Genomic DNA, 26,605 nt, shown 5'->3' on the forward strand with positions numbered 1-26,605 from the left:
TGACATGTACCATATACTGCTTTCATACCGCTATATCCTGCTTGGTGTGGCTCCTACCTTTTATATAGTGCAATATCCTGCTTGGTGTAGATGAGGCCTCTGACATCATCTATACCAGTGGTTCCCAATTAGCTAAGTACTGCGGACCCCTTGTTTTTCAAATGCCAAGCCATGGACCCCCTACTTTTGAAAATTTTGTTATCTCTATGGTAGTTACCTGTGCGAAGCAATTTTTTGGAGAAAATAAGGGATAGCCCCTAATAAGCAAAGGATTTTAGGTATACTAAAAAACAGACCATAAAATTTGTGATATTACCACGCAAAAATGACAATGATTTAGTTAGGAATATAAAGCCGAATTTAATTTTACTAACGTCTAGTTTACAATTAAACAAATTGTGACCTTTCGAGAAGCTACTAAACCTAAATGTGATGGGAGAATGATTTCAATGAACCATCACAAGTCACGTCAACAAGTGCATCTTGCTCTTCCGCAGATAGAGTTGTTAGTTGTACATCACCACATTCAAAAGGATTCCTTCTCCATGAGTTTTCAGGATTAGGTGCAGGGAAGTAATCTCTGAAGCTAGACGCTAAATCACGCAGGTGCTTTCGCACATGACATCACCATCGAAGCAAACGGAGCACGGGAGATGGCGTATTTTCTTTTATTAACATGCGGACCTTGCAGAGCTAATAGGTGAATGGTGCTACGGACCCCTGGGTGGGTTATGCAGACCCCCTGGGGGTCCGCGGAACACCAATTAGGAACCACTGATCTCCACTACTGCTTTATAATGGTTTGTAACAGTATTGACAACTGTTGGGGCCCAGGACGCATTCCATATACCGCTTTCAAAGTGTTCTATCCTGCTTGGTGAAGATCTGGTCCATGTTACGCTAGCGAGAGGCTACAGTTAACTTAGCACTAATGGATTACCTCCAGAGGCTGCTTAGAGAGAGGTTTGTAGCTGTCCTTAGAGATCAGTGATTATAAACAATTGAATGCTGAACTCCTGCATTCCTCCAAGTAGCTCACAAGAACCCTGCGAGGTAGGTGAGCTTGAGATATGGTGATGGCTCAAGAGCACCAAATGAGCTTCGTGACTGAGTAGGGCTTAGATCCTGAGTCTCCCCACTTCTAGCCCGACATTCTAAACCACAGTGCAACAGGTAGGCAACAACCAAAGGATGAATGTAGGGACATGCTCAGGTGTGCAAAGAGCTGGGTTGCGTACTGGTCTAAAGTCCATTTGGGTGTCATTCTATAACGCTGGGTGCTATGGCAGCTTGCCATTTAGAAGTAAAGCAGGCGTGCATCAACAAAAGAGAGGGCAAAAGAGGACACCAATTGGCATAAATTTGGCACTTGTTCATTTATATGTGAGGATGCACGTTTAGAAATTATTATTATTATTATTATTATTATTATTATTATTATTATTATTATTTACATTTATATACCGCCCCATAGCCGAAGCTTTCTGGGCAGTTAACAAAAGTTTAGAACAGTGAACATTAAAAAGAAATATACAAAATTTAAAACCATAAAAAGCATAAAATACAAACAAAAGCAGACACTATCCATTTAAAAACAACTATTCTGGGGTCAGTTTAAAAACTCAGCATATGCTGTTAAATGCCTGGGAGAAGAGAAAAGTCTTGACCTGGCACCAGAGGGATAACGATGTTGGTGCCAGGCGAGCCTCGTCAGGGAGATCATTCCATAATTAGAATCATAGAATAGTAGAGTTGGAAGGGTCCTATAAGGCCATCAAGTCCAACCCCCTGCTCAATGCAGGAATCCACCTTAAAGCATCCCTGACAGATGGCTGTCCAGCTGCCCCTTGAAGGCCTCTAGTGTGGGAGAGCCCACCACCTTCCTACGTCATTGGTTCCATTGTCATACTGCTCTATCAGTCGGGAAGTTTTTCCTGATGTCCAGCTGGAATCTGGCTTCCTGTAACTTGAACCCATTAGTCTGCATCCTATACTCTGGGATGATCGAGAAGTGATCCTTGCCCTCCTCTGTGTGACAACCTTTCAAGTATTTGAAGAGTTCTATCATGTCTCCCCTCGGTCTTCTCTTCTCAAGACTAAACATGCCCAGTTCTTTCAGTCTCTCCTCTTAGGGCTTTGTTTGACCCCTGATCATCCTCATTGCCATCCTCTGAGGGGCCACCACTGAAAAGGCCCTCTCCCTGGTTGCCATTCTCCGAGCTTCCCTTGGGGTAGGCACCCGGAGGAGGACCTTAGATGTTGAGTGTAGTGTACGGGTAGGTTCATGTTGGGACAGGCGTTCCATCAGGTATTGTGGTCCCAAGCCGTGTAAGGCTGTTATGCAGTGTAACTCATCCTACTGGGGAGGATAGTGACCAGGTGAGCTGGGTGCCTGCTACTCAGTGTGCTGCCTAGGTGCTAACTGGGGGTGGGCAACTTCAAAGCCCCTGCTATCCCTTCTTACGGTTGTTTGACTTTAAATTGGACTTGAACTGGAAAGTCCTTTAAATAGAGGACTGTCCTCTAACTGTCCTTCAAATAGTGGATGACTTGAAAGAGAGGGGTGTCCTCTGTAAATTATTGTAAACCACGCAGAGAATTTTGGCAATGGGATGGTACAGAAATGAGATGATGATGAGGAGGAGGAGGGTGGCATTCAAGAGGCAGCTGGACAACCATCTGTCAGGGATGCTTTAGGGTGGATTCCTGCATTGAGCAGGGGGTTGGACTCGATGGCCTTGTAGGCCCCTTCCAACTCTGCTATTCTATGATTCTATGATTCTATGATTCTATGATGATGATGGACATATTGCTACAGAAATGATGATGATGATGATAAAGTAGGACACATTGGTACAGACATTTGAGTGCTAGGTGCACAAACTTCTGTCAAACCCACTTGATACCTTCTCTACTCCTTCCCTTTGGCAGGAAGACTGCAGCAGATCATGATTGTGGCCTCGTAAAAGGTAAACAGCCCAACAGTGCATAGAAGTAGCAGAAATGAGCGGAAAGCTCACCATATTTGAAAGCTGGTGAGATCCTGCTGCCCATCCGACACACCGGGGATGTGGGGCAATGGGGCATGGACAGAAGAATTAGATCATTTTCCACTTTGCACCCCAGTTTCAAAATAGCCCCTCCACTTTTTTTAAAGAAGGAACTGCAACATGGCTTATTACTAAATCACAGCTGTGGCATCTCCCATTTAGAATGCTTTTTCCAGAAAAGCTCGCCTGGAACCCATTCTTGCATTTTTTCAGTGCCAGGCAGACTTTTTTATTATTATTTTCATTAATATGTCCAATGTGCATTTCAGCACACGGGATTGTTGATTTTTAATCGACGCTTTATGGTTCAGCCTGGTTTATGGGATGTTCCTGTGTTTCAGGTTGCTTTATTGTTAATTTCGGGGAGATGGCAGTCATACCTTACAAGCATTCTTGATGTCCTCCTTGACACAATTTCACTTTACAATTTGGATATCTGTATGTCAAAGGAGCTATGTGAGGCTTCTATAGCTATGTGAGGCTGCTAATTAAAAAGAAAACACCCAAGGTCCTGATCCTGGTTCTCCTGCGTCACATCCTGTTTTAGCCCTTAACACTAATTGCATTTCTCTGGGATGATGGTGATTAGGGTGACCATATGAAAAGGAGGACAGGACTCCTGTACCTTTAACAGTTGTATTGAAAAGGGAATTTCAGCAGGTGCCATTTGTATATATGGAGAACCTGGTGAAATTTCCTTTTCATCACAACAGTTAAAGCTGCAGGTGCCCTGCCCTCTTTTAAGTCTGGTCACTCTAGTACAGCTCCTGCACTTTAACTGTTGTGATGAAGAGGGAATTTCACCAAGTTCTCCATATATACAAAGGACACCTGCTGAAATTCCCCTTTCTATGCAAGTGTTAAAGATACAGGAGCCCTGTCCTCCTTTTCATATGGTCACCCTAAATTGGTGATATACCGCTCTGCACTCAGAGTCAAACTATGCTTCCTTTCCTCTGCCATTTGGAGAAGACAGTCATGAACTTAAAAGAGATTCTATTGCATTTCCCCTCATTGGATTTTCTGGTGCCCCCCGCCCCACCTCTGCCCCACCAGTCAGTCTGCATTCTGTGCCCCTCTAGGTTGTTTTTTTTGTGTGGGGGGGTCTCTCTTCTCCTTAGGGCTTTTTTGCCCATGTGTGTCTCTGTGTGAATACTCCTGCAACCTTGGGGTTTCCCTGAGCCTCTTGTGCCTAGATGCTGCAGTTCGGGCTACAAGAGGATAGGCTGTTGGAGACTGAGGGCTTAGCTAGACCTAAGATTTATCCCGGGATCGTCCCGGCCTGCTCCCAGGATATCCTGTGTGTCATTTACATGAGCAGGGATGACCCCGGGACGATCCCGGGATAAACCTTAGGTCTAGCTAAGGCTAGAGTTTATAATGAGTAGCGAGGATTAGCAGTACTTTGAAACCAGGAAGACAATTGCAAAAACAGGCGAGCTCTGCCAAATCATTCAGTTCTTTCTTCAAATTAGAAAAATAAGCTCTTCAACTGCAGTGTTCACAGTCACTTTAAGCTTTTCTGTTTGCATCCCTTTTAGGTTACCCAGCACCTGAGGCCAGCCAGGTATGTTCCAGAGGGACCCTGCAACTGTCCAACTCTGAAATAACATCATTTCCTGGGACAGGAACACCAGTAGATCTCAGCGGAGTTCAATCACCAGGTATGTTTTTTATTTTTTTTAAAAAAAAATACTTTATTTATTTTAAAGTTATAAAAACACCCATGCATTTTCTCACCCCTGGGAGAAGTTGGGTGAATGGGCCAGTTTGCACAATCAGTTCGGGGGGGGGGGGGGCTTGCTTATTTATGCCACACTTATTTATAGGTTGTGGTACATGCCAGCAGCCATTTTGAGTATTCAACCCCCAGCAAGGGTTTGCCATGGTTTTCTGTGTCTTCTGAACCTGGGCAGCAGGGGTGGTTGAAGGGGGAGGGAATAACCCTCAGATAGCCTTACAAGAGATCATGGGTTATATTTGAGGGTTGTTTCCTCCTCTAACAACCCCAGGTTTGGACCACGTGGCAAACTGTGGCAACCCCGTGCTGGGGGTTAATGATTCAAAATGGCCACCAGCACACTCCACAAACCACCATAGTGTAAATTTATTTATTTATTTTATATTTGTTTTATTTATTTATTTATATATTACATTTTATACCGCCCCATAGCCAAAGCTCTCTGCGGGGTTTACAAAAGTTAAAAACAGTAAACATTAAAAAAAAGTATACAAAATTTTAAACCATCAGAAACATAAGAACAACTGTATAAAAACATCAGTATCCATTTAAAAAACAACAGTTCTGGAGTCCGTTAAAAGACAAACTTAGCGTTGTTAAATGCTGTTCAATGCCTGGGAGAAGGGAAAAGTCTTGACCTGGCGCCTGAAAGATAACAGTGTCGGTGCCAGGCGACAATAAGCCAGGATAAGCTGTGCTGATTGTGCAAATTGCCCTGGTACATATGAACGAAGTGTCCTGAAAGCAGCCACAGCCACCCCTGTCTTTCTGCCTCGGCCGTTCATTTTCCTCAAAACACTGGCGGGGTGGAGGAAGGGAAGTAATGAGCCCCGGATACCTTTCCTGAATGACTTGCTTGTTCCTCTTGAACAGAGAAAACAAAGGGTTAGTTCTAAGGGACTGGGGATGCACATAAATTAGCCCGTAGCCAGTGCAGCCCATTGTCCAGAAGCAGCCCTAGCGAGGTTGGTTGTCTCTTAATTGCCATCTCATGAGCATCAACTTCGCTACACTCACCCAACCCAGATGGGGCTGAACACTCAGCCCATTGAGTCCTCTCCTCATCTCCATTTCCATGAGGCTGAGCAGGGCGGGGTTGGGACTGGAGGGGAGATTGGGCTGGTGGCCATCTGCAAACATCTGCATTCTGCAGCCGCCTGTGGCAGTGCCATTCATGCAAAGCGCCGGGCCGGCAGAACGGAAGCAGGAAACTGGGGGCTACGGGGGAATGTTCATCACAACCCATCCGAGGCCAAGCCCTCTGTCACTTGTGCACAAAGCCTGTGAGAACACATTTCAAACATAGCGAATGTGGGAAGGGCCAGTGCGGGGCCTGAGTGGCGTTTGCAGGGTCAAATGTGCCAGACTACCACTCCCATCATCCCCCACCTGGAGGGATGGGGGATGCCGTCCAACTGTACTCTAGCAACTCACACTAAGGGCGTAATCCTATGCATGTTTAGACAGGAAGAATTCGGACAATTCCCAGCATTCCCCAAACAGCATGGCTAGTTAGGGCTGCCTGGGAGCTATAGGACTTTTTCTCTGTCTAAACATGCCTAGGATTGCACTCTAAATTATTTTAATAGTATGGTACTGATTTCCTGCGTAAAATTTGCACTTCTTCCCTGATTTCTTATTTTTCTTTAGCCTTGAAGAGTCTTCGTTGCTTTTGCTGCAACGCAGGCTAACACGGCTACCCCTCCAGAAATGGTTAGATCATTTTCCGGGGACTTCTTTTTTTTTTCCCCTTTACAGAATATGCTGAGCCGGACGTGGTCCAGGTCAGCCCCAGCAGCCAAATGGCTCCATCCACCTTCAAGCCCGCCCTGGATGAAGGCTACACACTCCCCCTGGTGATGAACCACTACGACGTGCCAGGCAAATACCACGAGTATGCCGAGCCTTTGCCGCCAGAGCCCGAGTATGCCACCCCCTTCCTAGAGCAGCCCGCAGAGCTGGAGGGAGGCGTGTGCCGGAAGAACGTCTGCATCATCAAAGTGATGCCCTCTTCCCAAAGCCACGCGGGCTCCCTAGTTTCACCAGAGGCCCGGATGCAGTACGACTTCCCCGCTCAGCGGCTGGCGGAGAAGCCGGACAACCCGGACGAAGTCGACAGCTTGCGGGGAAAATCCGTCCGAGGCAGCTGCCCCAGCCACGTAGAGCCTCGGGACGATCGGACGCTGAGCCTGAGAAACGGATCCCCCACTACGCCTCCTGCTACCTCACCGCAGGGCCGTGGCTTCCAGCACAGAGACTGCCCCCTTGCACACGTCTATCATGAGCCCTTGTGAGCCTGGCAGAAAGAGGACCCCACACCCGGGTTGCTCGGGAAGAGATGGACTGAGCTGAGGATGCTACGGTCAAGGGCATAGAAAGCTGCTTATAGAAAATCTGGCTTTTCTTCCAGCCCAGTATCTATCCTGTCCTCCAGAGGCGCTTCCCCATCACCTGCTCCCTGACGTTTTTCAAGGTGGAGGTGCCCAGGATCAAATCTGGGATGCCCCTACATGTGAAGCAGGTGCTGGGTTCCTAAGTGATGGTCCCTTCCCCAAAGCACACAGCCACTTCTCCAACCGAGAGAACGGGAAAGGTTCATTTTGTCCATGCTCGCCTTCTGGGAAGCCTTTCAGGTGCTGAGGGGTTGGACCAGGCTGTCCCCCTCCACCTAATGTAACAAACATCTTCATTAGGAATTGAAGACACCAGTGAGAAATGGGTTGGGGGTGGGGTAAGGAATCGCACATATAGGTATATCAGCCTTCTCCAAGCTGGTCCCCTCCAGATGTGTTGGACTACAACTTCCATTATTCCCAACCAGTATGGGCAAGCTGGCTGGGAATGATGTGCATTGCAGTCCAATGTATCTGGAGTGCATTGGGTTGGGGAAGGCTGAATATACTATGATTTCTTCAGGCTGCATTGCCATTTTGATTATTTTTATGAATAACAAATGTATCTATTATATATAATATATATTGTGTCATGAGATTTCTAGATGGAATGAAAGAGCCAGGCCTCATCCAGTAGAGCTCACTAATCCTGCCGTCCCCAACGTTCCTTTATTAAAAACTTGAAAGCATTTTGTAAACCAAACCTAAACCTTTTGCTTTCTTTCCCTCTTTATCCTTTGCTGATGAACTCACTTTTCTCCTGGATGATTTCCTGGGTAACTTTCCCACCTTGTGTAGAGTAAAAAAAAAAAATCCTCCACCATGTAAAGAAAAGTGTTTGTTCACGTGCAAAAAGGGTCTGACATGATAACCACAATTAAAATTGCTCTTGGGAATGATTGTTTTCGTTTGGTTATGATCTCCAGAGGGGCTGTCCTACCGCTTCTGCTACAGCCCAAAACAACAGAGAACCTTGCAGCACCTGAAAGGCAAACACATTTATTATAGCATACGCTTTTGTGGACTCTGGTCCACGAACGCTTATGCCGTAACAAACCTGTCAGTCTTGAAGGTGCCCCAAGACTCTTTATGGTTCTTGATAGGTTATGGTAATGTTACGGTAAGAAAAGAAGAGACACGAGCAAGACAATTCCCACCCTCTGCATCGGTGCAATCCCAGCTGGAGTTCTTGAATACATCATGAATTTAACTACAGTCCCCTTTTTTCCAGTAAGGGAAATGGGTGTAGAGATGCAGGTATTTGCCTGGCTGGATTGAGAACTTAAAGTGAAATAGAAGGCTGTGGTTGAAAATAACAATAGTACAATAGGAGTGATAACACTCAACCACAAAAGTACTAAGAAAGTTTTATAGACGAATAATTCAAAAGATATCACAAATGTACAAAAGACAGGCATATAGATAACATTTACAAGATGTTCATCAAACATTCATAATGAAGCCTACAAAAAGTTGGCATCCATTAAACATTCATGACAAGAATCAGTGATCTCATAAATACGCGTCTAATAAATAATTTCATAAAGCGTCTAATAAACAGTAGTCTGGTACAAGTTCTGTTTCGAGAATTCTTCGTCAGTAGGATGCAACTGGTTCACAAAAGGAGCTGCGGCTATACATTTAGAGTGGAGCCATCCAAGGTTTATCACCATATCATTTTCACGTATTCAAGCTGTCAGATAATGCTTTCAATTTCTTCAATTTCCTTTTGTGAACCAGTTGCGTCCTACTGACGAAGCATTCTCGAAACAGAATTTGTACCGGACTACTGTTTATTAGACGCTTTATGAAATTATTTACTAGACGCGTATTTATGAGATCATTGATTCTTGTCATGAATGTTTAATGGATGCCAACTTTTTGTAGGCTTCATTATGAATGTTTGATGAACATCTTGTAAATGTTATCTATATGCCTGTCTTTTGTACATTTGTGATATCTTTTGAATTATTCGTCTATAAAACTTTCTTAGTACCTTTGTGGTTGAGTGTTATCACTCCTATTGTACTATTGGATTGAGAACTTAACAGGTAAAAGAGGGTAGGACGGCCCAAGCTCTCCAGCACAGCTCAATGCTGACACCCCTACCTGCCCCAGGGCCCTCTCCGCATTTATCCCCGACGCGCCGATGACGACGTGCACATAGCCGAGTCTGGAAGAGCAACCCTTTTAGGTCTGACCAGTGGAGGCTGGTGGCTCTGATTTCAGTGTGGCTGTGATTCTATTTTGGGTTTCAGTTAGAACCAGCCAGAACTCTAAAGGAGCTATCCAAACTGCTGAACTCTACCCCCTCCCCCAAAGCCCCAAACAGTCCAATGGGGAGTGCTCAGTGGACATGGAATATTGACTGGGAGAGAGAAGAGATAAGTTTGTGTGAGGGAACTCTGGACAAAAGCAATGTACACCACAACATTTTATTCTAGCCTGAGCCAAAGAAGAGTACAGGATGGAGCCCCCCCTTCTCCTCCTCACCACCATCACCCCTCTGCAATATTTCAGGTTTTCTGTTACAGCCCATGTAGCCAACCCACAGTCTGGATGCTGTAAGTGGTGGAGGCATGCGTTGGGTAGAGGCCTTCTCTGCAACCTGTTTCTCCCATGATGTGCTGCTGTCCACTCCCTGGCATGGCAAACTAGAGGATAACCCACACTATGACTCAGGAACTGCTACGGTTTGTGTGCTGCTGTCCCATATACCGAGCTACAGTGTTCTCTGGGATCTGGGGCAACTCCACCCACTCAAGCTAGCATTGCCTGCCTTTGGCCTCAAAGGACTATAAAGCCACCTAGGCCAGGAATTTCTTGGTTGATTCTCTGCTAAGGTTTTTAAACTTCATAACTTTGAATGTATAATCTAGCCCAGGTGGACTATAATTTTTTTTAAAAAATAGATTGATTTGTGCAAATTTTGTGCAAATTCTTTTTTACACTCCTGGTTGAGTTAATCTGGCCCTGGAAACTTTATTTCAGTACATGGGCAACGTAATGTTGGTAATAACTTTGATGAGTTGTTGACCTAAAACTCTAGCGCCACTATGCGGAGATTTGGGATGCTGCATGCGTACACATAGCTGCCCATATATAACTGTCCACCAGATGGCGCAAATTATCTTTAACTGCAAATCATCACATTCTATCGGAACAGAATGATTGACACTACATTTAAACGTATATGAATCAGTACATTAAGGGTGCAATCCTACACATGTTTATAGAATGAATAAAGTCCTACAACTCCCAGCATTCTTCCAGCCAGCCATGATGGCTGAAGCATCCTGGGAATTGTAGGACTTTTTTCTGACCAAATATGGATAGAAGTGCTGGCTGAATATGTTAACTGTGAAACAGCACCCTGAGAGTGCCGTGGACTGCAAGAAGATCAAACCAGTCCATACTCCAGGAAATAAAGCCAGAATGCTCACTTGAGGGAACGGTATTAAAGGCAAAACTGAAGTACTTTGGCCACATAATGAGAAGACAGGATACCCTGGAGAAGAGGCTGATGCTAGGGAAAGTGGAAGGCAAAAGGAAGAGGGGCCGACCAAGGGCAAGATGGATGGATGGATGATATTCTGGAAGTGACAGACTTGACCTTGGGGAAGCTAGGGGTGGCGACCGCTGACAGAACTGAACAAATAAACAACAACAACTGCATGGAATAATAATAATATTATTATTTATTTATATAGCACCATCAATGTACATGGTGCCGTACAGAGTAAAACTAATACAATCAATAGATAAGGAGAGAAATGGCATAAATATCTCCTTCCTGAACAGAATCTATCATAAGACTGACCAAATACAGTTAGAAAATAACAGACTTTAATCATTACCATAGTTACAATTTTAATGTATTTATTTATTGCATTTCTATACCGCCTATATTGGATAAAATTTAAGGATTGAAAAGCACCTCACTATGATCTTCCAATACTATTTTTAACAAGTTTTAATTGGGGAGCCAGAACAAGCGATTACCGGCTACCCCGAGCACAAAAATTATGCTTCCGAAATCTCTTGATAGCGATTCCGCACGGAAAGCGATAAAGCCGCAGCCACCCCTCTCCATGTGCCACTCACAGCAGAAGCCCTTTTTGAAGAAGCAGTAGGCGGACGCTTTGATAAACGCCGTGCAACCTCCATGTAGGTCAGAGCGAGAGGCCGGGGGGGTGGGGGCACCATAAACGCATTTTGCAAAATGCATAACAGCCGTAACTCCACAGCACCCTGAATTCCGCATAAATGCCGCCCACCCGAAATCCAACAGCGTTTCTGTAGAAGGATCGCACCATTTCGCCTTCCCAAGCCGACATGCAAATTAAGCACATGGCATTCTGGGTAGCAAACCTCTTTTTCTGTAAAAGCAAAGTTGGGGGGGGTGTGAGATCTGTTCTGTCCTTAAGAGCTACCGCGGCTGCACAGCTGTACGCGCTAACCTGCGAGTAAGTCGTATCGAAGTCATTGGGGCTTATTTCTGAGTAGACATGTACAGGATTGCACTGAAAGAAAGCAACTCGGGGAAAGTTACACTCTTATGACCCTCGCCGGTGTAAAAAATAAAAATCGCAATAGTACCATTCTGCTTGCTTAATCGGGAGTAAGTTCCACTGGTGCTGATGGGACGTACTCACAAGTACCGGTGTGCCGACGATTCTAGCGTTAATTCGGGCAGACCCTGAAGGAGAGAGAGAACCAGCCCGATAGAGCAGGCGTGAGCAGAAGGGATCTACCCGGTAGATCTCTGGGTTATTAGCAGTAGGCAGTAGGCAGTAGATGGGGGGGGGGGGGGGGGAGAGAGAGAGAGAGAATCTGACTTTCTGCAACAAGTAAGGGTAGAATCCTCTGCATGTTGGAGGGTCGCAGGTTTTCCACTCCCTGGCATAAAACATTGTTTTAACTGTTTTAATTCTTTTACTGCTTTTAAATTATATACTGGTTTTAACTTAATGGTTTAATTCGTTTTAGCTGTGTATATTGTTTTATATTGTATGATTTTATCCGTACGCCGCCCTGAGATCCTAGTGATATAGGGCGGGATACAAATGTTTTAAATAAATAAACGTACAGAGCCGCGCGTAGTGATGGTGGGGAGCTCTTACCGTCAGGTAAGTTTGAAATCCTGAAGCACCGAGGCTAGAAACAGAGAGAAAGCCTCGCTGAACTCCAAGGCAATTACTGCGTGTTTGGTTCTCCTCTGTCCCCACGCTTATTTTAGAACCACACAACAGTCCTGTGAAGTAGGCTATGCTGAGAGGTGGTGAATTGGGATTCGAACTCGGGTCTCCCTGTCCACGGCTGACGCTTTAGGGTCCAATCCAACGCATGTTTAGGCAGGGAAAAGTCCTACCATTCCCAGCTGGAAGTTGTAGGACCTTTTTCTCCTTAAACCCGCAGAGGATTGCGCCCTGAATCATTACACCACGCTAGTTCAAGAAGATACAAGGCAGGCGTTTTCTTTTTAAAAAATTGGGCCAAGCAAATGCTGGTGCAGAAATCCAGAGTCTCCCCCTCCCTTCCTTTACGAAAAAGAAAACACATTGCAAAGATGCTCCCAATATTCTGGACTACAAGGAACTGAGGCTGGAGGATACCAGGAGGGCCTTCTCTGCTGTGGCACCGGGGCTGTGGAATGAGCTCCCTAAGGAGGTTCGCTAGGCACCTACATTATATGCTTTTAGACGCCAGGTGAAGATATTTTAACATTCTATAAATAAATTTTAATTTGGTGTTTTAAATTTGTAATTTTGCATTGCTGCTGTTTTTATCTGGTTGAGCTTTTATATTATGGTTTTATAATGTTGTTTTATACTTTGAAGGGTTTTAATTTTTGTGAACCGCCCAGAGAGCTCCGGCTATTGGGCGGTATAGAAATGTAATAAATAAATAAACTCCCATGATCATTATCCGGCTTTGGAAAGGCTGGCTTGATTGTTGCGGGACGAGAAAGAAACTTACTAAAACTACATCATAAATCCAAAAGTAGGCACGTCCTCCTTGCAAGCGGCAGTGCGCCTGCGCAGGGTAGCACCGAGCCGATTTCAGGGCGGGCGGGCGCGTTTAGATACGAACGACCTCCGCGTCTCGGGCCGATTACGCGCCTCGGCGCAGGCGCAGTCAAGACCAGGAGAGCGCACGAAGGGTTGGGAGAAAGCGACGCCGCGATTGGCCGGCTCGTTGGCGGCTGGCGCGTGGGCCGGCGCGTGTATTTCCTGGCCTTACTGTGGCTCCAGGGGGTCGTGACCCCGGAAGTGCTGTGTCGCGGAGACCCAGTGAGGGGAAAGGCGGCAGTCAGGCGGAGGCAGCGCAGAGGACATGGCGAGATAAGCGGCCGGGGCGCCGGTGAGTCCGTCAGGCGGTGGCTGGAGCGGGCGGAAGAGGGAGCGAGGACGGGGCCGGGCTGCTGCGACGGAGCCCCGCTGCACGCAGGGCTCGGGCTGCGGGAGTCCCGGAGGGGGAGAAGAGGCGACCGGGCTGCCTGCGTGGCGCGCCGCCTGCCTCAGGACCAGCACCTGCCTCTTTCCCTCTCTTGTTTCTGCCTGGCAACAGGCCTCACAACGCTTGACAGGTCTTGCTTTAAATGTATTTCACCTTAAAACACTCGTAGTTTCCTTTTCTGTTCTGATCAAGCACTTCAAGGTAGATAGCAAAACAAGTGTGTGTGTGTGTGTGTCTTTGTGTGCACATACACCCGAATGCACCGCCCATGAAAGCTAGTAGTAATAACAACAATAATAATAATGTGTAATGACAGGTCAGTACCTTAAAGGCGGCAGGGGAAATGCAGGATGACACCAGCCAATAAATAAAAGAAAGAACCGGTGGCGTTGTATATCTGAAACCCGCTTTCGTCTCGCTTGGTGCGACCTCTGAAACTGAAAGGTAGGGTGGCTGGGAAGTCGGGATGAAGCCCTGCTTAAAGATAAGGTAGGGCTCAGGATGCGAAAACCTTCAGATGAGGAGAAGAGGAGTTTGACCTGCAGGAACGGCATGGTATATTTATCGCTATTTATCTAAAGTATTTATGTGCCTGGCAGCTTGGTAAGATTCGAAAACAATGAATTAGAACCCACAGATTCAACCTGCTTCTGGTTGTTGTCATGGTCCTACTTTTCTTCTTCAGTTTTCTGGAGAACACAATATTTTTGAAAATATTGTTCCCTGGGCTAACAGTAGTAATAAAGCTTTTAGCAGTTAGAGTGTTTTCATTGGTGATAATGTGTAGAAAAACAAAAAATTTGGCCCTCAGGTTTTCAAACATTTTTAAATCACTTTCTTATGCACTGCTTCCATACTTACATACTCCCAGGGATGGGTTTCTGCTCTAGCCCACCCCTCCCCACCATCTGTCTCTCCCCCGACTTTTTGTAATTAAAGCACACACCATTATCCAAGAACTTCCCATATGAGCCAATGTGGTGTAGTGGCTAAAGTGTTGGACTGGGAGTCGGGAGATCTGGATTCTAGTCCCCCTCAGCCATGGAAACCCACTGGGTGACTTTGGGCCGGTCACAGACTCTCAGCCCAACCCACCTCACAGGGTTGTTGTTGTGGTGAGGATAAAGTGGAGAGGAGGAGGGTTATGTACACCGCCTTGCGTTCCTTGCAGGAAAAAAGGCGGGATATAAGTGCAATAATAAATAAATGTTTTCAATCATTCTTATGGAGTCTCAGAGAAAGCTGGTATTGCAAATGAAGCGGAGGAGGAAGCTGAGAGAACAGTGACTCAGTTTGTAAGAGAGGTTACTATCCAGTTTGTAATGAACTCTTAGAGAACAATCCTATGGCCCCTGGAGAACATCTGGGGAACCATCAAATACGTCAGGATTTGACATCAAAGGTTAGAACAGCGCTGCAACCTCTGATCTGTGAATTCATGTTCTGCCCCCTCCCCCTCCCATCCTGCATGGGAAGAACTGCACCAGATGCCTCCCTGAGGTTGGGAACTCTACCTCTCAGAGGAGGTCATGGGGCATTCCGGGGGTGGGGGGAAGGGAGGGAACTGGAGAGGCTGGGATTCAAGCTATCCTGGGTTCTCTCCGGCTTCTTTCCTTCCCTCTCGACACACCCCAGCTAGATGGGCAAAATGCCTGTCTAGTGAAATTGCAGAGTGGGAGGAGCTGAGAGGCAGCAGCCGCCCCTGTTGCTCCTCCTGCTCTACAATGAATGCTCATAAACTTCCGAGTTAGAGCTTATGAGCATCAAGGGCGTAAGTCATAGGATTGTGCCCTTAGGATCCTAACCATCCTATACATGTTTAGATAGAAAAGGTCCTACAACTCCCAGCATGCCCCAGCCAGTATGGCTAGCTGGGGAATGCTGGGGGTGGTAGAACTTCTTTTCTGTCTAACACTTTTGGGATTGCACACGTAACCACTAAGCATCACCATAAACAAGTGGATGAGTTCTTGTGCCCGGGTTCAAGTTACTATTGAGGTATTGCACTGTTGCAGTAATATCTCCAGAATGTTTTGCTGGTGTGGATGGATGTAAGGCCTTGGTTGGGAAGATGTCTTCTCTTCAGGCAAGAATGTGCAATTGCAGCCTCTTAATTCTTTCTCTGTACACACATATAAAGAATTGTTTACATGTATCCATTTTAAATAGAGAAGAGATTGCCCTGGTCTGCAATGGCTTGGTATCTGTCAAAGCCTTTAAACTGGTTGATGTGTTGGACTACAACTCCCCATCATTGTAGAGCAACACATTTGAAGGGCACCAGAGTGTGGAAGATTGATCGAATTTTCCTGTGCAGAGGCAATAATACAAAATGCTCTGGGGGAACTTTTATAAGCATTTGCAGTGGGAGACGAACAGGTATGTAGGTTAACCCTGACTGTTTACTTGCAGGAACATTTTTGGAAAATGGCCTCTGCATTCAATGGTCCCACAGCAGTTTCTGATGTAATTAAAGATCTAGACACTCAGATAGCTGTAAGTAAGTTGGCTTGAACTCACCATGACATGGCATGCTGACATCATGGTGAGAAGCTGCAGACTGGCTTGTGGTATTGTTAAGTTTGATCGTGTGCCAAGACTGAAGTGTGGTCACAGTAGTAAAGAAAATTCTGCAAAAGGTCAGCTGGTCTCTGTGGTTGGTTGGGGAATGTCCTCTCCCTAAAGCTTAACTCAACACAATGATCGATAGAGCTGAATTATGGAATCTCTCTTTGGAGTCATTCCTAGCTCTGGAATTGAGGCATGCTCTCCTTTATCAGGAAATAAAGGCATCCTTGCTTTCTTAACAGTACTATTTGTTCCTGACAGTACTATTTCTCTGTACAGAGAGGCATAGGAATGTCAAATGGTTGCAGGTGGCCCCTACCAAGAGGAATGTAAATGCATTCTTCAGCTGGTTTTAAGAGAATGATAAGCGCTGTACAGTACAAGTAACTAGGCACAGTCCCTGCTGGAAGGCTTATTTTTCCTCATGTATTATGTTTGCCTTCTTTAGTTTGTGAGGAAAATTGACAATAGGTGAGGGTAGGGAAAAGAGGGAGTGTGAGATAGGGAGGATCTCATTAGCAAAAGGGTGACTTTTTTGGAAACTGGAAATGGATGGAGAAGCACAGAAGCAGAATAGAATTTGAGAAGTAAGGTATCATAGTAGAAAACCTGGGTGTAGGAAAGATCAGAATGGAGACAGGTTACTAAGATTAGAGTCAGAACAATGAAAGGAATGGGAAGGAATGAAGAAAGATAGACAGGAGAGAATGATAGTTGAGAGAGAGAACAAAATGCCAAGTTTCTTCTTTAGGGCAGTAGAAGAATCTGCTTCAGTGCTTGACTTCGGTTAAATTCGAGTCTCCCATATCGTGCATTAATTGGGATTATATTTATCTGCACCTTCTAACTGTTTGATGATGAAACTACTGCTAAGCATGTATACAACGGACTGTATCCAGACTAAGATAATCACAACTCCCGTTGAAATGAGTAGGATGAGATAGACATGACTAACTCAAGCCCCACTGATTTCAGTGGGACTAAAGCATGACAAACCAAGTCTGGATTCTTTCTGTCACTACAGAACAACTACAATAAACCTCAGACAGAGCCCCCTCACTGTACAAATGAACCACTGGTGTAGAAGCTGCCATCTATGACCACATGCTGCATCATCTGTGATGCAGCTTTACCCTGTGATAGCACAGAGAGCTCCATAACGCTGCCTTACCCAGACGTTTCCCCTCTCTTCCTCAGAGTAGGCTGTTTTTAACAGCAAAGCTGTTGTACAAAGTTAAGAATTTGCCCCAGTTTGAAAGCAGTTCTAATTCTGGGTGAGGATTCTCTCTCCCACCCCCCTTTTCCTGGCCCCAGCTTAATTACATTGTCTTAATGCCACAGTATGTTGAGTAGAGTAATGCATGGTTCTAAAATAGAATAGAAAAAACCAGCGTTGTTGTGTGGGGTGGTACTAACTGAACGTGCTTTTTTGAAAAATAATTTTTAAAAAATCATATTTACCGCCTTACTGCTTGAGTAGTATGTGTTCAGCATGGTTTGAGACTTGATGTGACATCATGGGTGTGTTGGATAGAATTTTAAGGAAAAATGACAGTAACTTAAGAGGAATTAAGATAGTAAAATTGCATGTGAACCACCGGTAAATTAAGGCTCAGGGAAAAAATGCAGTTTCTGAGAACTTAGTACCACTCACTTCTTTAAAATATTTTGTGTGGTTTCACTGATGAATTGATTTGGTTGGTAACAAGCTTCTAGCAGATAGCCTGAACTGAAGAGCACATGCAAGATGCTAACGTCTTTAAGTGAATGGAGAAAGATTTTGAAACAACTCCTTGAAATTCTATGTTATCTGTTGAAGGTGTTGCAAATATCTGTTTCCAATATTTTTATTATTATTATTATTATTTTCTTTATTTTACTTATTTATTTCATTTCTATACTTCCCAATAGCCTAACCTCGTCTTTGTTTTTGAGAGACCCAAAGAAACATGCCCTGTTATGGAACTGTGGGTCAAGGTTATGTTCAATAAGAGAGGAATGCAGTGGGCGTTAAATGTTAATGGGTGAATTGGCAAACCTGACCTGTTTCTGGAGTAGTGTTTCTGCAGCACAGTTGGTAATGAAAATACAACTTAGCGCTGTAAGAACCATCCTGACTTGTTTTCTTTGCAGAAAAATGTCAAGCTTTAAGATGGCCGAAGGTCAAATTTGAAAAGGATTTAGGGGATCCTAAACTAGACTAGTGATACTGATGGAAAGCTGGCTGTAATCTGAGCAGCTTCTTCTCTTAGCTCCCTTCTCTTAGAACTGTAAAACAGAGGGGGAGGGACCCTTTTGCTTTATCAAAAGTTGTCCAAAGGTATATGTTAACCATGTCATCAGTGGTCAGCTGGTTGCTTTCTAAGAAGTCGAATCTAGGAGGAGGGAGGAAAGTTCTTTTGCTCTGGATGTTGGAACTAAGCGACTGAGGATGTGCTTGTGAGATTCACAAGTGTGTTCCTGGGAGGGGCATTCAGATTTCTTAACAGTGATCTTACATTAAAGCGGGGGTGGGCAACTTGTGACCCTCCAGTGGTGATGGACTGCATCCTCTGTCAGCCCCAGCCAGTATAGTCAATGGTGAGGGATGATGGAATTTGCAGTCAGATAATGTCCGGAGGGCCTCAGGTTGCCCACCCCTGCATTAAAGTATTCACAGAAAGCAGGCCTTGAAAAGCTTTGCCTGCACCCTCCTATGAAGTGGCATAAAAGCGATATAGTAACTTAAGGTGTCTTTCCAATGGTGGCTGAAAGCTTCTTTCTCCAAATGCACACTGAAAGATTTGAATATCCGGGGTGCAGCCTGCTAGGGACTGCCCTAGAATAAGTAACTTTAAAAAAATCTCCATCTTCTAAACCTGTACTTTCTTCCTTGTCATAACATTGGGCTTTGCTTCTTCCTCCAGCTGATTGGTCTGGGCCCACATAATCCAAAAAAGAAGCAAGATCTGGACAAGCTCTATGACCTGAAGGTTAAAGCTCAGCAGATTATGAACCAGTTTGGCCCGTCTACCTTGATCAATCTATCCAACTTCTCCTCAATCAAACCAGAACCGGCCAGTACTCCTCCTCATAGTTCCATGGCAAACAACACCGCTGTGGCAAAGATGCCAGGGACCCCTAGCAGTGGAGGGCGTCTCAGTCCTGAAAGCAACCAGGTGATTCCATGATGCTAGAAACGCCAGTGAGGTGTAGGATGAAAAAATAACATTGGCTGCTTTTGAATGTGCTCAATGCTTGCTGCCCCTTTGTGTTTTGAACTCTGAATGAATAAAGCCTGAGGCTCCTGTTCAGAAACATCTCGTATGTCTTTGTACACCACCAGACATACAATGTGTATTGATTCATAAAGTTCTGTGGGGACTTCTCTGTGCTGATTTTACCATAACATAAACATAAAATATTACTTTGTTGTGTAAATAATTGTCCATAATGTTAACATGCTATAAAGGGCAACTGTTTTCCCACCTTGCATTCCTTCACCAGATTCACTACTTAACAATTTGGCGAATGGGCAGAACAGGCCAAGGACTCTCTCTAATACAGCACTTATCCATACACCTGAAATGCAAGTGGCTTGTGACACAGCAATGTGGCAGCCAAAAACTTCCCTCTGATCAATGTAATGTTTGTGTTGGGTTGGCTACCAGGTAGATCTAGCTGCTGCCACTTCAGGTGGCTCACCTTTTTCCTGTTGATCGTCACCTTTTAGTGTTAAGATGTTGACATGTCTCATCTGGAAAAGTGTTAAAATAAAAAAAAATCATTTAAAGTCTGATAGTGTGTTATCAACAGATCCTTTGTCCAGGAATAGTAAGGCCTAGCAAGAGACTACATTAATTGATCTGCTGTATTCACAGATGATATATGCCAACAAAAGGATCTTGGAGTGTTACTGTTGTGTTTTTCAGGAAAATATTAAATAGAAGTGTTCTGACAGATTTTTTAATAAATCCTGTCAGTATAGATTGCCAGTTAGAATATTGCAGAGAGAGTTGTTTAAGAATATTGCAGAGAGAGTTGTTTAAGAACTGTTGCTTCTAAACTGGCACAAGAAATATATAAAACATCTAACTCTCTGGTTATGGCCTTGCAATTTTGACTTGTGCATTTCTGTGATGACCTTCAGTGATGCCTCTGCCCCCCTAGTCTGATCCTTGTGCCCCCCAAATGCCACTTTATTACTGTGAGGATCTCAACTTGCTGACTTAAAGATGCTGCAAAGAATTAAGTTATAAGTTTATTGGTGGAGATAGATAGATGCTGTTTCCTGGGTCTCTTGGTGGTACAGTAACATTATTACTGAAAATGTTGCTGTCTTTGAAAAATGCCTATTTCCTGTGTGTATGTGTGCGCCTACTGCCTTACTAAATAGAATCTACTTGCATAGGTAGCTGCAAATATGGTTTTGAATAAGACAAACGTATTTCTCCCCTTGAGTGTGAGAATGGCTCTAGATGCTAATGTTATAAGAACATATCTGAGCATTATCACGTGCTCTTGGTTGGTTTTGCAGTGCAGAATACAATTAATACAATATAATTAGTACATACATCCTAAAGTTGATCAATTTCTTCCCATCCATTCTTTCCCCAGATCTTAACCAAGAAGAAATTGCAGGATCTTGTCAGAGAGGTAGATCCAAACGAGCAACTGGATGAAGATGTGGAGGAGGTAGGCTTTGGGTAAAATGAGCTGCAGGAGTAGCCAATCCTCAGTAGCCTCAGTCCCCTTGGTATTTGCCCAAGGCCATCCTTGGTTGAGCTGTGCCATTGGCTCATTCTGATCAAATGAGATACACAAGCTGGCTACACATGAATGGATCCAGAGTATTCTATCATTTGCTTGGTGGGAAATCACTGAGACATTCCTGAGGGTGGTCTAGTAGTCTCTCACTTGTTGGACACGTGAGAAGCTTCTGAAGCTAAATGCTGCTCCGTCCACTGTTATATCTGATGCTGAAACCCACCACGAATGTGGGTGTTGTTTCCCTGTTTCTGACAGATGCTGTTGCAAATTGCTGACGACTTCATTGAAAGTGTGGTGACAGCTGCCTGCCAGCTTGCACGGCATCGCAAGTCCAACACTTTGGAAGTGAAAGATGTTCAGTTGCATCTTGGTGAGTGCTAGTGCGTGAATTGTGTTCATTTCGTGAAGGCTGCTGTAGATTGTTGTATTTGTCCAATGTCAGTGTGTGTGACCCAACTAAACAACATTCATCTGAGAGTGACCTGCAAGATTGGTCTTATTCCACGTAATACCAAGCCTTTAAACATTGTAGCAGTGCTGTGGGCTGAAGCCACAGAAAAGTGGCTTTTACACTGTAGCTGAAACATAAAAGTCACCTATGCAAGCATTCCTTCTGACACCCAGTCACCAGCCCATATGGTACTGCCATTTGTTGGGAGTGACTTAACCCTGATTTCTTATCAGCGGCCTTTGAAATTTGTTCTAATGCAAAACACACAAAAAATCCTCACCCTAAAATGCTGGAGAACACCTGCCAAAACAAGATTTTTCCCAGCTTCTCAATTTTATATAGTTCTTATAAACCAGGTACTGGGGAGTTCATTCCTTTCTACATAGCTGAATCTTGGAATGTTTCTTATCTGTTTACTCTCTGCTTAACTCTTTGTCTATTTACTACTGCTTTTTCTCTCTTCCCCCATCCTCCACACCCTGTTCTGTGCTACAGAGCGTCAATGGAATATGTGGATCCCAGGTTTTGGTTCTGAAGAAATCAGGCCTTATAAAAAAGCCTGCACCACAGAAGCTCACAAACAGGTATTGGTTTCTTACTACGGAGTAGTGAACTTGCCTAAGAAAAGGGGTATAATTTGAAACTTAAACCAGATGGCTTCCTATATTTAAACAAATGCCCAACAGGGAGAGAGAACATCTGATGAAAAACAGGGTTTGCTAAACTAAATCAAATTGAAAGTTTTCTGGTATAGGTGCATGCAACAAGTCATAGCCATTGATGCAGTTCTAACTAGGCCTTTAGTCTTCATTGAATAGGATCAGGATGACTCTATGCCTGCAGCAGATTCAGGATTTTAATTATTTATGTAATTTATAGGCTGCCCTATAACCAAAATTTTCTAGGTGGCTTACAGGGATATAAACAAACAAAATTAGAAGCAAACAATAAAATGCAACACCATTAAATCAGAAAACGCTTGCAAATCAGTATTCCCAACAACTGTAATTTTGACTAAACAGATAATAGGACCAGGTTGATTTGAGGCAATTTCAGCTTCCAAGGTTTTGTAAGATTTTCTTGACAGAGGTGTTAGCCATAAGCAATTAATGTCGCACAAGGGAGCGCAAGTGATTAATGTCGCCAGGCATTTAATATCAATATTCCTGTACGGCAGAAGGCTATGAATCCAGATCCTCACGTCAGGGGTAAAAAAATTGGTTTCAAAGCCCTTTTGTTAAAAGTGTTTTCGTTCAGAAGAACGGTTTACCCAAGTACTTGTAAGTTCCACAAATGGCCCTTTCTTTATTTAAATGACAAGCCACTCTTCATTCACAAGGTATCCCAGGATGATGGTGTACATAAGATTATAAAAATAGAAATACCATATAATAACAATAAAATTACAAGAAGCATAAAAACTATTCAACTAGCAAATAAACAAATGAATTTGTCCATTAAAAGGAAACATCTGGGTATGTGATTGAATCATTTATTACATATGAGCTTTTACGAAGCCATCATGAGACTATACTGTTCAGTGGGAAATCTTGTTCAAAGCCCTGCCTATAAACTCGTGAAGACCTGTATGAGAAATGTTTGAATATTGTGTGGTGCGAGGTACAATCTAGACAAAATGGGCCTGTTTGCACATAACAGGGGCAAATAGTGGGTTAATTAAACCACAATTTGCTGGGATGCATGTTGTGCACAAGCCACTTTTATTTTATTTAAACCAATCGGCCCAATCGGAGGTTGTATGACTTGTGAACCCAGACCGATTTGTTGTTCAGGGACTAAACAACCCAGTGATTAACCCAACAATAAACCATGGGTTTAGTTAATCCACGCTTTGCCGCCGTGACATGCAAATTGGATCATTATGTCAGAAGTATGCCATACCAGTTCTTGTTTTTTCCAGTTGCTTGAAGATTGGCACAACTTTAAAAAAAACACCCAGCAGCTATGAGGAGCCCTGATCCAAGTCAGACTGTGCTGTGTTGAATGGGGGTTAACCCTTTTCCATGTAAATTTTACCAACAAAAATAGTACCCCTCTCAGGGCCAGCCCAAGACATTTTACTACCTGAGGTGGACAAGATGGCACCCTTCCACATTAAGAAGCCTACCAGAGTGGCAGTTGAATTCCATTTCAGCATTGGTTGTGGAACGGTGTCCTCCATTACACTTGAGGACAGCAGGCTAGCTTAGGGGAGAGAAGGCAGGCTTTGTGGCACAAAGAACTGTATCCTCCTACACAGTAGAAGTTGACACTCGCCAACTGTGATGTGAACCAGGTTACTTTGTCTGATGGTAAAGCCTGCCCCAAAGTTGCTATTTGCCCTGGGTGGAAACAAACATAGCCATACATCTGTCTTTTGGAGACAAATGGCAGCTTTGGAAGGGTGGGGGGGACGGGACTGATATTTATTGGGAAAACTGCAGGAGAGAGGATTTTTAAAAAAACAACAACCCTACTCTGCAACGTGGTTCCAAGCCAGATCAAAGCCCCCTTGGCTGCTGGGTTGTTTTTCTTTCCAAAAGCTGATACAAGATAGAAATGCAATAATGTGTGTCTTGTCTAGTTTGACCCTGAGATGGGACAGGGCCTTCAAGGTTTGGGGTACTACAGGGATGAGGTTTGTGGAAGTATCTTTTTGGATCACAGTAACTCACATCCTAATGCATCTTACTGAGAGACCATGTTCCTGACTTGTCCTGTTCTTGACTCATACTGTCTGTTTTCTTTCTCTTTTCAGAGGATGGCACTGATACGCAAAACAACCAAGAAATAATGCCTGGGAATGGCAGGGAAATAAAAATGGCTCTTCTGGGGGAGGGGGGAATCTGCCTCTTAAGCTGCGAAGTATCCATGATGTCATCTGTGGGATTGCTTTTTAATGCTTTCCAGAGAAGCACATATTTTAACCGTGCAGCAATATCTGACTTTCAGAGGAGATTTGCCAAAAGCCGTTAGCCCTGCCCCCCCCCCCCATCTATTTCCCCAAAAGAACACAATGCATCTCGAAACATAGACTTTATTTTCTGCCTTCAAAGTGATTTATGGTGTAAGTGATTGTCCAAGGGACAGAATATTTTGGTATTTTGGGGAACAGTATTAGAAACGGCTGTAGATGTTTTTCATTTCCATTTTACTCTTTGTAATGTTGCTGTTTATAGATATTTGGATTTGTTTTACGAGTAAAGAAATTATGACTTAAAAATTGATCACAGTATTGACACTTTTTCCATCCTAGTGTTCTTTACTTTTTGCAACCTGCGATACTAGATGTTCAGGCAAACATCTTTTGTCCTTTTTTCAGTTGTCAATATATAGATGGGGAAAAGTGGAATTCTTTTTGTATTGCAGGCCATTTTAGCTAGGGTGACCATATGAAAAGGAGGACAGGGCTCCTGTATCTTTAACAGTTGTATTGAAAAGGGAATTTCAGCAGGTGTCCTTTGTGTATATGGGGAACCTGGTGAAATTTCCTCTTCATCACACCAGTTAAAGCTGCAGGTGCCCTGCCCTCTTGTAAATCTGGTCACTCTAGTATAGCTCCTGCAGCTTTAACTGTTGTGATGAAGAGGGAATATCACCAGGTTCCCCATATATACAAAGGACACCTGCTGAAATTCCTTTTTCTATGCAACTGTTAAAGATACAGGAGCCCTGTCCTCCTTTTCATATGGTCACCCTATTTTAGCTCTGTGATTGCAATAGAAACCCACTTGAGCTAGGGCCAGAACAAGAGTTCTACAAGAATGGTGGTTTCCCAACACACAAAGATCTTTTAAGAAACTGGCAGCCACGGCTTCATAGATAAGGCGTGGGAGAGCTCAGCACCCCAAGCTGGTGTATACAGCTAGGGTTATACAATTTGTGGCTTGTTCATCTTTCCTATAACCGGGGGAAACTGTTTTCACAATAGTCACCAGCCATCTGCTTCAGTGAGTGGTCTACAATGCAAAAACACACTTGAACTTAAAATCAGGGTTAAATTTGTTGCCTCAGATTTTGATGTGTCATGAAAGTTGTTTGCTACTTTAGCTTTTTAAAAATCCTTTCCCCTGTTTTTCAAACTCCCTTGTAGTTGAAAACTGCCTTTATTTCCCTCTTCATATTTGGTAGGATGAACTGTGGTAGCACTGGTGCTCTATCAGTGATCTGGAGTAGTGGGCCTGTACAGACAGCACACTAAGCCATGGTTAGGCCACTAACCCTTTTCAAGCAAATGGTTAGTGAGCATGTTTAAACCATGGTTATGCAGCCACCATGGGTTGGAATGGTTCACACAACACACTAAGTCATAATGTTTAGCTCAAAATGCTTAACGACCATGGCTTAGCATGTTATCTGAACAGGGTCAATGAAAGAGCCACTTAAGGTGCAATCGTATGCATGTTTAGACAGAAAAATGTCCTATAATTCCTAGCATGCTGAGAACTGTTGGACTTTTTTTTCTGTCTAGACAGTGCCTTTAATTGATTACCCATTCTATATCTCTTGTGTTCTGCATCTGAGGTTCAAGTGAGTCAGTAGCCTTGCTTGGAAGTGTTAGACTATAATCCCCATCATCCCCAATTAACAGGCATTCTTGGAGATGATGAGAATTGTAGTCCAACCCTATCTGGAGAGAGCCAGGTTGGAGAAGGCTGCATTAAGCCATCCAGCAGTGGCTAAAAATACTCTTCACTCTTTAACCAAGTTCTTCATTGGTTTAAGCTACAATATTAAACAAACATACTAATGTCCCCTCTTTCAAAAATTTTACCACGATGGCATCCAGGGTAATTTAATTTTTTAATTTAGAAGCTGGCGTCAGTGAACCGGCAAGACCAGAACACTTGTCTTTGTGCGCAACCATGAATATTCCACCCTGTAACTCTCCTACCAAATTTTCATTTTAAAGCAGTAAATCTAACTTAGGGAAATAGTCCTTACTTTAGTTTCGCCCTGAGGCCAGCAGTCAGACTGAATCCCACCCGGTGCCCTGATCATGGGTTATTAACTAGTAAAGGTGCCTTTACATGTTATAAATAAAGGGTGTTGAACCTCTTTCAATCTAAGTTCAGAGAAGCTCTCAGGGCTTCTAGTGGCTTCAAGGGTGTTGAACCTCTTTCAATCTAAGTTCAGAGAAGCTCTCAGGGCTTCTAGTGGCTTCTGGGACTCACCAGAGGCAAAAAGGGTAGGG

General features: G+C 44.0%; 2 protein-coding genes and 1 non-coding gene across 5 annotated transcripts in view; 2 read left to right on the top strand and 1 right to left on the bottom strand.

Annotated features, from left to right (window-relative positions):
• The window catches only part of LOC134408332 (discoidin, CUB and LCCL domain-containing protein 1-like), a 56,689-nt gene extending 49,470 nt beyond the window's left edge, over nt 1-7,219 (top strand). The window contains exons 14-16 of the mRNA XM_063140586.1: nt 2,932-2,969; nt 4,592-4,714; nt 6,550-7,219. Coding sequence (XP_062996656.1) covers nt 2,932-2,969; nt 4,592-4,714; nt 6,550-7,085 — 697 coding nt within the window. The 3' untranslated portion in view covers nt 7,086-7,219. The remainder of the gene's footprint in view (nt 1-2,931; nt 2,970-4,591; nt 4,715-6,549) is intronic.
• A 3,943-nt stretch (nt 7,220-11,162) lies between these two features.
• Nucleotides 11,163-11,304, bottom strand: LOC134408545 (U11 spliceosomal RNA). Its single transcript, XR_010026117.1, has one exon. It is a non-coding gene; the product is annotated as a U11 spliceosomal RNA (small nuclear RNA).
• Nucleotides 11,305-13,380: 2,076 nt separating this feature from the next.
• Nucleotides 13,381-24,638, top strand: TAF12 (TATA-box binding protein associated factor 12). 3 transcript variants are annotated; one of them, XM_063140173.1, is made up of 7 exons: nt 13,381-13,555; nt 16,056-16,139; nt 19,118-19,369; nt 20,808-20,885; nt 21,216-21,330; nt 21,907-21,995; nt 24,170-24,638. In XM_063140173.1, exons 2-7 carry the CDS (start codon nt 16,071-16,073, stop codon nt 24,203-24,205), a joined length of 639 nt encoding a protein of 212 aa, XP_062996243.1. In that variant the 5' UTR covers nt 13,381-13,555; nt 16,056-16,070; the 3' UTR covers nt 24,206-24,638. The 3 variants fall into 3 exon arrangements, with proteins under 3 accessions (XP_062996243.1, XP_062996242.1, XP_062996241.1); XM_063140171.1 differs by having other exon boundaries at nt 13,441-13,547; XM_063140172.1 differs by lacking the exon at nt 16,056-16,139 and having other exon boundaries at nt 13,439-13,547.
• The last annotated feature ends 1,967 nt before the right edge of the window (nt 24,639-26,605 follow it).

The sequence above is a fragment of the Elgaria multicarinata genome, chromosome 13, assembly GCF_023053635.1.
Source record: "Elgaria multicarinata webbii isolate HBS135686 ecotype San Diego chromosome 13, rElgMul1.1.pri, whole genome shotgun sequence".
Lineage (NCBI taxonomy): Eukaryota > Metazoa > Chordata > Lepidosauria > Squamata > Anguidae > Elgaria > Elgaria multicarinata.